The sequence below is a fragment of the Mirounga leonina genome, unplaced genomic scaffold (assembly GCF_011800145.1).
Source record: "Mirounga leonina isolate KUSES-001 unplaced genomic scaffold, KU_Mleo_1.0 Mir_115, whole genome shotgun sequence".
NCBI lineage: Eukaryota > Metazoa > Chordata > Mammalia > Carnivora > Phocidae > Mirounga > Mirounga leonina.
In genome coordinates, this window is record NW_023270268.1 from 101,239,987 (window position 1) to 101,252,807 (window position 12,821).

The 12,821-nt window shown below is 34.2% G+C and overlaps 1 protein-coding gene across 4 annotated transcripts in view; it reads right to left on the minus strand.

Annotated features, from left to right (window-relative positions):
* DZIP3 (DAZ interacting zinc finger protein 3) overlaps positions 1 to 12,821 on the minus strand; it is a 96,778-nt gene that overhangs the window by 33,452 nt on the left and 50,505 nt on the right. For all 4 annotated transcript variants that reach the window (XM_035000211.1, XM_035000214.1, XM_035000212.1 and 1 more), the window contains exons 13-18: positions 10,940 to 11,016; positions 8,651 to 9,268; positions 6,754 to 6,786; positions 5,623 to 5,792; positions 4,596 to 4,640; positions 637 to 662 (exon numbers count right to left, since the gene is read on the minus strand). In XM_035000211.1, the coding sequence (XP_034856102.1) occupies positions 637 to 662; positions 4,596 to 4,640; positions 5,623 to 5,792; positions 6,754 to 6,786; positions 8,651 to 9,268; positions 10,940 to 11,016 (969 nt within the window). The remainder of the gene's footprint in view (positions 1 to 636; positions 663 to 4,595; positions 4,641 to 5,622; positions 5,793 to 6,753; positions 6,787 to 8,650; positions 9,269 to 10,939; positions 11,017 to 12,821) is intronic.

Consider the following 12,821-nt stretch of genomic DNA (forward strand, 5'->3'; position numbering starts at 1 on the left):
ATCTTAATAATTTATGTCCTCACAGTGAGTTCTCTAAAGTTACCGATACTCAATTAACAAACTTTTTGGTGGGTATAATGAATCTCTTCATTGTCTCCCCTACTTCCATCTTCTACTACATTGTCATCAATCACATAGTTGTACAAATAACAGTGAGCTTCAGACATTAAAAGGCTGCCAGTTAAGGTTCCAAATTCATAGTTAACAATTGGGATTAAAAACAATAAGCTGTGGGTTAAACAAACCAAATCAAAATAAACTCTTCCATAAAAGAGGTCATTAGGACAAACAATGATCTGTTCTTTAAGGTTAAATCTTACCTAAATTAGATTTGGCTAACCACAACCTAGACTATATTTTAAAAGATTTTATGCTGGATCCAAATTAGTCTTTGAAAAAAAAGCAGTTAGTACTGTGTGACTCTTGAGTAGCCTTATATAAAAACAGTGAGAGATTCTATTCTCCCAAAGTAAATGATAATTTACTTTTTATCACTCTGTTAAAAAGTGACAAGTTATTAAGACAAGGGATTGTACCTTCTTCTTTTAGAACACTTTTCAAGGCAAGGCTGTGTCATACCGGCAAAGCACACTTTGAAAATAGTAAGAAAAACTGAAAAATTAAACCAATACTTACACTTGTTCTTCTTTTGATTCCTTATTCTGAAAAACAGCATCAAGAATTAGTAATCTATATCAACTTGTCTGTACAGCATAGTAATATCAACTTGTTCGTACAGCATAGATTTAGATCAGTGTTTCTCAAACTGTTTTGACCACAATCAAAATAAGAAATATATTTTATGTCATGATGTAAATGCACTTATATATAGATCTTTGTACTAAGTATAAAACTGAAATTTAAGTTCCATTTACTATGGGTAAATAAACTTTACCCATAGTATGTGTTATATGGACTGCATGTTTGTGCCTCTCCCAAATTCATATGCTGAAACCCTAATTCCCCAATGTGATGGTAATTGGAGGTAGGGCCACTGGAAAGTAATTAGGTTTAGATGATGCTCTGCAGTCCTCATGATGGAATTAGCGCCCTTATAAGAGACCCCAGAGCTAGATCTCTTGCTCTCATGTGTGCTCTCTTTCTCTCCACCATGTAATGATAGAGCAAAATGCCATCTGCAAACTAAGAGGGCCCTCACCAGACACCTAATCTGCTGGCACCTTGATCTTGGACTTCCCAGCCTCTAAAACTGTGAAAAATAAATGTTTGTTGCTTAAACCACCCAGTCCATGGTAGTTTGTTATAGCTGCCTGAACTAAGACACTATGTGATGAATTCTGAAGCTTTTTTTATTCCTACTAATTCTATTTATTTTATAAAATGGTAGTTGTGACCCACTAAATTGATTTTGTAATCCACCACTGAGTCATAAGACAACTTAAAAATTATTGATTCAGATATTGGAAATAAGTACTGGGGCCGAGTTTGCACCTACTGATAATCTTGGGACAGAGTATGTGTAATTCTCCTTTATGGAATACTACTAACTACCAGAGTTCTTGAAAATCTACACATAAGGTAAAAGCAAACTGATATATTAAGAAATCTTATAGAAAAAGTGTCAGGGAGATCACAATTAGAAGGAAAGGTTAAAAAACCCTAAATTTTAAGTTCATTAAAGTAAAACTATAAAGGCAACATACTACATACACGTAGTCATTGATACTACCTGTATGTAGTATCAATGACTACCTGTATGTAGTATCAATGACAACACATACTAATTAAGAGTATTAATTACTTTTATACATTACCCTTCATTAAGAGTATTAATTACTTTTATATAAATTAGAGTATTAACTTCTACTACCACCTCTTATTTACAAGAAACTTCAGGGTCTTCTTCCCCAGATTCCATGACGTACTTACAAATTTGTTTTGTTTATTTCTATATACTAAATGGATTTTTGCATTTCAATGTCTGATCAATGTCCAGTGCCAATCTGATTCTATGATTTAGAATTATCAACTCCTACCTTGGTTCCAGTTTACCTGAATAACTGACTGGAAAGACATCTGGTTGTTAATAATGAATACCTAGTATAGGTGAATAGTTTCTGAAACTTTTAGCTCTTCTTATAACAACTTCTTGTCAACACACGCCATCAGCCTGTTCTACATGCATCTCAGCAACTTCCCTTCTGTAGAGAGCACACCAAATTTGAGGGGCTAGATTTATTTCCTGCCATGTTTTTTTTTCCCAAAGGCTTCATCACAAAGCCTTCTATTCTTCTGCCATCTGCTTTATCTCCCTTTTCTATTCTTAACCCTTAATTCCCCTGGGTGGGAAGTGGGAGTAGGAAGGAGGATCTAATTAACTCCCAAAAGAGTTATTTATAATTTGGACATATTAGAAGCTGAATACAAAATCCTAAATGAAGAAAGAGTAACTACAAAGTCTCTTTATCTACTAGTTACAAGTTATCACTACTGTTCCCTCTATTTGCTATACAAATTTTACTTTTTCATCATATTCTTCCAGAGTCCCTGATAGATCTTTGTAGGACTTCAACTTAATGTTAGGTAGAGATATTGCAGAACAAACCATTAACAGAGGACACAACTTCATTCATAGGGACTTTGTTCTTATTCTGTACAACACAAGCTAATTTCTGTATGCTAGAATTTTTCATGAGGAAACTCCTGATTAGAGAATGTGATTGACTTAGCTTTTTACAACTGGTTGCTTATATTATAACCAGACAATTCTTTGTACCTACAATAACAAAGTATAATAGGATTATAGTATGTGAAATAGTCATATGCAAAAATTTCAGCATTTTTAGGTCCTATACTTTAAAATTCAGATAAAAAAGATATAAGATCTCTCTTCTAATGTCCAAATCTTATCTTGATAAAATTATCCTCAAAGTATCTCAACTTCTTCTAATAAAATAAATTGGAAAAAAAACTTAGGTTGTAAAAAATAACAAAAAAACTTTCTGACATTTAATAAGACATTTTCAATATTACTAGCATGTGAAGTTTTGAGCTGTGTTTACATTTATTTCCAATTGTGTTAATTCCCTGTTTAATTTCAATTTGACATAAAAGTGGGACTTTCCACTGAACTAAAATTGAGATTCTGAGTAACCATATTTTAACTTTTTGGAAGAAAACTATATACCTTTTTGGAAGAGATAAACTATACCCCTTTGGTCTGGCAACTGTGTATTTACTTGGCCAGCTTTATGTAGTATTAGACCTGGGATTTACTAATATTTGGCAAAAATTTAAAAATGTCAGCTAAAATAATGGACCAGGTTGTGTTTTGTCATACAAGAATTGCCTAAAAGTCAGTCTTCTTATTTATCTTTTAAAAACATAACTTAATTTTCAAAATAACTTTTAAATGAAATGGTAAGTTATAATAAATGATGGTTATGATAAATATGAAAATGATATTGATATTTTATTCATCAGAGCATAAATAACCTTTATTTTACCCTTCACCTAAGTGTTCTGTAACTTTCCCTTCGTTGTGTTAAATTTCATTTATGATTAAAATTTGTGTATACTTCCAAAAGACTAGATAACATGGGCTTACCTGATTGTAGTTGGGCAAATACTATGAGTTTATAATATGATCTACAGAGTACATCTAGATTTTAAGTGTATGTTTCAGGCCAGAAAATAAAACTTTTTTTTTTCCCCACCATAAAGTTTGCAAAGCATAATGGTTAGCTCTATGCTTGATAAAAACAAAAAACAAAACTCTTGAGTCCAAATCCATAGGAATCTACAAACATCAAGAATGAACCAAAATGTAAATGAACTTTGGGTGATTATGATATGTCAATGTAGGTTAACCAATTGTAACAAATGTACCACTCTGCTGGGGGATGTTGATAATGGAGGAAGCTATTCATGTGTGGGGGCCAGAGATATATGGAAAATCTCTGTACCTTCCCTTCAATTTTGCTCTGAACAACAACAAAATTGCTCCAGAAATACAGTCATAGTTAAATAAAAAATTAAGTCAAAAACAAAACAAGACTCAACTTTCCTTTGTAATTTTCCAAGCAATTAAGAGACTTTTTGCTAAAACTGTTATAGATAGTAACAAGAAGTTGTTTATTTTGTAGCTGGCAAAACAAAGAAAAGGAATGAATGAAGCTTCTTGATTTGTACCATTTTTGTACATTACTGCATTGGTGAGAGCCTTGGACACAAAGAAGAAAATCAAGATTTCTTAAGGTTTTGAAAAATGCTTCTGAATATATCACTAGAAATATGATGAGAAGCTGTTTTTCAAACACTGAGTAGGCATTTTTTAAATGAGAGTAGTATGCAGAAATTAATGAAATTTCCAAATACTTCAGAGTTTCTCATTTGTATATTTAAATGTATAATTGTGATTTAGGGAAGTGAAGTAGGACACACTGCAAGTTTAAATCATTCAGGATCTAATATATATAGACTTCTCTACAGCCACATATTCAATAATGATTGTAAGTCATTTATGTTATATGTCTACTTGAATTAATTTTAAGTTCTAACAGTAAATCCATGTATTAAATCTAAGTGTTCATAATTAGACATCCCTCTATTATAATGCTAATGCAGTCACTTACCTTTTTATTCTTAGTCTTTTTCTTTTTCTTTGGTTTACTCTTAACCTGACAAGAAATAAATCAATTAATATGCAATTCAAACTGCACAATAAGTTATTTTGCAAAATATATTTCCTCTAACCACGGAAATCTTTTATCTTCTAATATTATACATCACATTTTCTTCCTAGATTCTATAGAAAATTCTTTTCTTTTTTTTTTTTTTTTTAAAGATTTTATTTATTTATTTGAGAGAGAGAGAATGAGAGAGAACACATGAGAGGGGATAGGGTCAGAGGGCAAAGCAGACTCCCTGCCGAGCAGGGAGCCCGATGCGGGACTCGATCCAGGGACTCCAGGATCATGACCTGAGCCGAAGGCAGTCGCTTAAGCAACTGAGCCACCCAGGTGCCCAGAAAATTATTTTCATTTTCACTTTGATTTTAATCTCAGTCTTCTGCTCTTGAAAAAATCATTGATCTATAAAGGAATAACATATCAATGAATAGGCTATAGAAAAAAACCTCACAGATCCTCATTTGCATATGTGCATGCATGAGCAACAAAGGAGGAAGGGACTTTAAAAAAATCAACATATTCAAGTCCATAAGAGGAAAAATTAAGTCTGGGAATAACTTAGTGACCATATAATAACTGTTAAAGAAATACAGAGATTCCATCCTGCATGATTTTAATTCTACTCCTGTGCAAATGGCACTGAAATATCCCTGTTTTCTTCTTTCTCTTCTGTTCCCCATTATGCTTTCTTCTACTTTCTATTAACTTCCCATCACTCAGGATGAAGAAACATGTTCAGAAATCTAGCATAGTGCCTGGCACATAACAAGTGTTCAGTAAATGCTGGCAAAATAAACGGTTAAGGCAGGAAAGATTTTGGAAGAAGTACTAGGGAAAGAACCATTCCAATTCAAGCTCTGTGTAAACACTATGACAAACTAAGATCATCTGAGATGCTGTAAGGACAGCACACGCAACAAACTAAAGGCCCTGATTAAGTTCTAATTTGAATATTAATGAGAGCTTATACTTCCTGGAGATCTTTAATAGATTCTGTTGAAGATTCACTGGGTATCGACGCTCCATCTTTATTCATTTCTGCTAACTGTATTTCAGGGTTTGATTTCACATTTATATTGTACTCCATGAGGGGTGGACTTAGTTCTTCTTCCTCATTCTGTAACTCTTCTATTTCAATACCTAAATGTTAAAAACAAAACACTCAAAATCAGGATGCATACAGTTTTAGCCTCAATTATAAACAAATCCTATTATAAACAAATCCCTCCTCCCCGCCCCCCCCACCATAAAACACCATCCCAGAAACAGAAATAGAAGACATCTTACTCTGTTCCATCACTAGATGAAAATGAAATGCCCATTTATCAATGACCAAATAGGTACAGATATTAGCCTAGAACCAATCAGTACAAACCCAAATGTTGATACTTTACTGTTATCTTAAGTAGACTCTAAATATCAGTAAATACTGTTATCTTAAGTGACTCTAAATATTAGATATTCAGAACTTAAGTCGACTCTAAATACTAAGTTTTTGAGGATCCTGACATTGACCCTATTAATACTAAAACTAGTATAATTTTAGGATAATGAACATTTTTTATTTCTAACTTAAACATTTTTATTGTTTAAGTATAATTTTACTCCAAACAAAACCCATGGTGTTGTTTTCCTATGTATAATTTTACTTGCACGATATGAATTGCATTAAAAAAAAATCCACAAGAGCACAAAAATGGAAATTAAAAAAATCAGCAATTCACCACCTGGCAAAAAGAGTATATAGTTTAACAATGCACAGTTCACCAGATCAAAGCTACATAAGCTAAAGAGTAGCATATAGGAGCAGGTAAAGCAAGCAGGCAGACATTTCTGCCTGTTAAAGTATCCAATGTGTTAAAAAAAGTTAACAAACTACGGGTATATCCTGGAGCACATGCACTAAGACCAAAGCAGAGTAAAAAGGCTCATACTACATTCAGCTGACCAGTAGTAATTTGACCACATGATTTTCCAAGCTTATAACAAACAATTATAGTTTATCATACAGTTTATCTGACCAAGTAAAACGCCTGTAAGTATCCCCTAGCTGTCCCAAGTTGAAAGGTCATCTAGGCATTTTGTTTTTCAACATACTTACGTTGACTGCCCGTTATTGACTGTAGAGCAATTCCTATGATACATAAAGAAAAAATTTAAGATGTACAATTGCAAATGCAACCAAAAAATATCTGACTGGGACTAAGAAAAGCCAGAAGATTTTTACGCTGCACCAATTAATTTTATTATTTTTTTTGCACCAATTAATTTTATAACTGTAAAAACAACTAGCTTCACTCATGAATCCAGTTTAAACAAGGCATAATCTTTAGATTATAACATAAAGCTTATAAACTCCTGTTTAGAAAAGGAAAACAAAATTTTGATAGTTCATAATAGATAATGCCTAGAATATAAACACTTTAAAACAAGTAGCACATTCTTATAATTTAAAAAGTCTAAGGTCATGAAGTAATAATAGTCAATTATGAAGCAAACCTCCATTGAAAGTTTGAGCATTTTTTTAGCAATATGAATTATCCTGATCAGTCCTTCCTCTCTCTTGCCTATTAATAATTATTAAGCATCTACAATGCATCAGGCCCTATTAGGCTCTAGATATTGAATGGTGAAGAAATAAGACAACTTTACAGTGATTTAGTGGGAACAGTAGATATTAATCAAACAAATGAAAACAGCAACTGTAATAACTACTAGGAAAGAGATAAGATACTAGGAAAGCCTCTATTAAAGAAACTTGGAAGTTTTTCAGTCTACCTGAGAACTGCTTGAAATGCTTTGAATTTATTTAGTGCTCAAGTATTTCCCAAATATTACCTTTATTCTCATTTGTTATGAAAAATCTCAAAGTAAATATAAAAAAGTCTCTTATTTTAAGTCAAGGGTTCTTGCATGACTTTCTCATATCATCAAAGTCAGCATTCTCTTCTTTTATGCTCAAAGAAAACTCCTAAAGGTTAAGCAGGAAAAAAAATGGTATCCCAGAACCTTAGTAAAAGGACTATTATTGGGGCCTAGCAATTATCTCTGAAGAAAATCTGGACCGGTTCAACAATTACTGGAAACCTGGTAAGTTGTACGGTTACATAGCATCAGTGTGGTCATCAGTTGCTCAGTAGGTAATACAACTAATAACTTGGGGACCAGGAAAAGTAACCCAGAATAGCACTGTACGGGTTTCAGTGATGCTGACATGCCTTGAACTCCACTCCCCATGACGACAAATGAGAAGCTATCCAGGAATGTGGAAGAGGAGATATGAAGTCTTTCCCATATCAAGAGACAATGTCTGGGAATGGCTACTGCTGACCTTGGATACTTGCATAAACATTATTTTATTTTATTTTTTTTAATTACCCATGGGCATGGCCAATGGATAGCTGCCAAACTTTTAAACTAAATGTCATGGTTCTGATAGAAAGGAGGAGAAAACATATACTCCTGCTATCTAAAAGGGTATCCTTGAAACACACAGTACCTGTATTCCATGGTTTTCCTTAATTTTATAGTAGTGATAAAACTCCTTTACTTAAAAATCTTCAACAATTCCTTTCTGAAAACAAAAACTCCTCGACATGTCAAGAGAAATCCTCTTGAATGTATTTTCTTTATTAACTTTCCCCTACTTTGATCTCAATAAGACAAAACTTTTTAGTTCCTGCATTACAATATATTTTTGTTTCTATACCTTTGTTCTTGTTTCCTTCTGAAATGTCCTTCTCCATCTTCTCCACTGGGCTAACTTTTACATGTCATTTAAGAATTCCTTAAATATTACACTCTCCAGAAAGCTTTTTTGGACTCTCTTAGGGTAGGATTCTGGAACATCTCTAGCACTATGATTTTTATTAGTTTCTTGATGAGTCTATCCTCCCAAGAATGTGAGCTCACTGAATCTCCTGCCCTTAGCACTGTGTCTGGCACATGGCAGATACTCAGTGAAGGTTTACCAGCTGAAGTAAGTAATTATTTTGTACCTTGTTGATAGCAGGATAACATCCTCTGGATGATTTCTGGTACTGGTATGCCTAGGTAGATGGACAGTTGATAGTAATCAAGGGAGATATTCTCAATGGGATTCTCCTTCACTTTCTCAATATCCTCTTGCTTCATCCCAAGGCGCAGAAGAATATCTGAAACTTTTTTCCAAATTGAATTGAATTGTGACTCAGTGAGACCATTCATCAAAATCTCACTAAGGAGGATATCCCTGTATTTGCACAGCCTCAAGATGTCTGCAGACTTAGAGAGATCAGAAGATGGTGGTTCCATATTCCAGCCTTTTTTGGGTGCAGGGAATACATTCAAATGTTTTATGAGAGCTAAGAGGAGGTACAAGTCAAACTGTTTGGACTGTGGTAGCTCCTTGTTTGGGGGATAAAGCAGATGCCATGCTCCACCCAAAGGGTGATTGGTCCAAAGATGGTTGTAGTAGGGTTCCAGCACATTCTTGTGTATAAGAAGCTCTTTTTTCAAAAGAGGGGGTGGCATAGCCTCATCAAATATTTGCCGGACAATGTCAGTACCAGAAATGATAATTATATGAAGCAGGTGATAGAAATAATTATAATCAAGTTTGAAGATAGGCATTTCATCTGAAAATGAATTTTGAGAAGTCAAACATTCCACATTAATGCTCTTTTTCTATGTGGTCTCTCGTATTACATCCTAAGCTCCTGTAGGACAGGGACTATTCCAAAAGAATGAAGTAGAATACAGTGCTTTGCCACAGCCAGTGCTCAACAATCATGCTGCTGTCTAGCTGTCAAAAAATCCCAACAAAAAACAATATATTCCCAAGCAAAAGAAATCACAAAGACTAATCACCACAGAAGCCTTTCAACCATCCAGGGTTTTGTTCAAGTAAATGGCTCTGGCAACCAAATGGCATAAAAAATATTAGGCCTTTGAAAATTCTGAAGATTGTCAAGAATGGTAACTGCCAGTGTTTAATTATACTTTATTTAAGCAACTATATTTTATTTTAATCAGCACTGTCCAGTAGAACTTTCTGTGATTAAAATGTTTTAGATTTGGTCTACTAGCCACTGAACACTGGAAATGCTGCTTTTTTGACGAACTGAATTTGAATTATATCTCATTTTTCTTAATTTAAATAGCTGCATATGGCTAGTGGCTACCATATTAGACAATACAGAACTATTTCAAAAAACATAAAGTGACCTAATGCCTTACTCTTCAAAGTGTAGTCCACAGGCCAGCAGTGGCATCGCTACAGGAGCCTGTTAGAAATGCAGAATCTAAGCATCCCTCCCGCCACCGCCCCCAACCCAGAGCTACTGAATTGGCACCTACGTTGTAACAAAATCACCAGATGATTTAAATATATGTTAAAGTTTCAGACACACTGACCTCATGATGATGTTCTTACCCTCTCAAAAAATAAATGACTAAGTTTATTTAGATATTTCATCAGTGAAATGGAATAAAGCATGAGAATGAACTACTTTGTATTTTTCTGGCTTAATATCACTTCCGAAGGAAGAAAGTAGACTGAGGTGAATTAGAAAGTAATAAGAACTTGATATATGATGGTGTATTTTTTGTATGAATACCCAAATACATATTTATCATAAAATGCAGCTTTATTATTTTATCCTTCATGATTCTATGTTTCAAGAAATTTTAAAACTAATATTCTGGTTTGATATACTTGACATACACCATGGAGGCAAGCAAGGTTACAAAGCAAATGACCCAAGGAGCTTTCTCTCGGCAGCCAAATAAAACACTGGCTGGGATCAAGAACATTCATTTCCCCTTAGCAAGGACGACTGACACCCAACTATTCTTCCATGGGACTAGGAGCCCTAAAGTATCCAAGTGCTGAGAGGCTGGCATTTCTTAGCATGCTCCTAAACAACTGGCACCTAAGTTTAGACTACATGGCCTTAAGCCCAAAATCTTCATGCCTTCCATTTAGCTCTATTAACAGGGAATGCAACAGGAGAGGAGGCATTGGTAGGGAACACCTGCTGGAGTCCAATCTCAGTGTGTAGTCACAGCTATATACACCAGACCTAGCAGACTTCTCTACAGGATGCCAAGGTAATATAAGACCCATTTACCTGCTGATTTCTGTCCATGAATTCCAGCCTATGCCAAGTGATGCTTACTTAGTGTAAACCCAAGCCCAGTGAATGATAAACATAAACACATGGTTGTTAATGGCATGATACTGTACAGAGCAAGTCAAAACTTTTAATACAGTTTTTAAGAGGAGGCATAGAAGAATAAAACAGTACCTTTTGTACTAAATTTTAAACTGATCTTCGGTCTTATATCAGTATCAGTGATTTTCAGAGACATTAACTTTTTATAACTGCAAGTAGAAAAAAATTAAGTTACAGTTAATACCAAAGTCAATCAAGATTTCTGACATCAGCATGGCTAAGTAAGTGAGCACTTTCTTCTCCTGGAAAAACTTAAAAACAAAGAAGAAAAAGGAATGAACAAAACCCACCAACAATGACAACCCCACACTGTCGTTTTCATTGGAATTATGAGACAAACAGATCTGCTAGATTTATATCAAGAAAAAAAAAAAAAAATCATGGGACTAGCTTATTCGTAAAAAGGCTATATGGCAGCAGAAACATTGTAAAAAAAACCAGCAAATCCGTAACTTCTTCCAGAACCCCCTCCAACATAAGATCTTTCTACCAATCACTATTCCAAGGAAATTCAACTCATTCAATGACTAGTGATTTAAAAAAGAAAAAAACAACAAAAAAGGAGCAACAAAGAAACGAGCATAACAGCAATACAAGTAACTAGGAAAAAATTAGGTTAAAAGTAGCAAAATTTATTAAATAGACGAAACACTAAGTAAATGTTGCCATAAAACAGATGAAAAACTTGAGACTTGGCACTGAGATGAAATCTCCCACAGAAAACAAACAAAAATGGGACAATACCACCACAGAATGTTTGTTTAATGAGGACAGAGATTTTGGTGATGCTTATTGTTAACTGTTTTATCTCCAGCACCGTAACACTGCCAACCAACCACTACACTGGAAACATTTTTAACTCTTAACAGTATGAAGTACTGGTGAAGATACTGAGCAAAAGGGATTTTGGTGGTGGGAGTGTAAATTGGCAAAACCACTGTGGGAAACAGTTCAGCAAAATCTAGTAAAGTTGGAAGATATGGACAAATGGCCTACCAGTTCTACTCCTAGGTATAAATTCTGGAAAACTTTCTGCACATATACATCTGGAGACATGTCCAGCCATGTTCATCATAGCACTGTTTGTTACAGCCAGAATTCAGAAATAACCCATGTATCTACCAGTGTAATTAAAGTAGTACAGCCTTACAATAAAATTATAGCAATGAATGGAAAAACTGTAAGAATGCATCACACAAATAATATATAGGTAAGCATAAAAAACATAAGTATCAATAACTACAGCAAATTTATATGGACTACACATTCCAATTTAACAACAGACATTGTCAAGTTGGATATAAAGAAGCAAGACCTATGCTGTCTATAAAAACTCTCTTTAAATAGACATATATACAGGTTGAGGTAAATAAATGCAAACAGGTATACCATGCATATATTAATCCAAAGAAGATAAAAATGACTAACAGGTACATGAAAAGATGCTCAACATCACTAATCATCCAGAAAATACAAATCAAAACTACAATGAGATATCACCTCACACCTGTTAAGATTAGCTATTATCACAAACACAAAAGATAATGAGTGTTGGCCAGGATAGGGAGAAACAGGAACCCCTTTGGTGGGAATGTAAACTGATACAGCCACTAGGGGAAACAGTATGGAGGGTCCTCAAAAAATTAAAAACAGAATTGATCCAGCAATCCCACTTTTGGGTATATATTATATATCCAAAGGAAATGAAATCTCTAGCTTGAAGAGATACCCATATCCCCATGTTCACTGCAGTATTATTTACAATAGCCAAGACATGAAAACTATAAATGTCTAACATGGATGAATGGATAAGCAAAATATGATTTACACACACACACACACACATACAGGAATACTATTCAGCTATAAAAAAGAAGGAAATCCAGCCATTAGTGACCACATGGATGAATCTGGAGAGCATTATGCTAAGTGAAATAAGCCAGCTAGAGAAAGC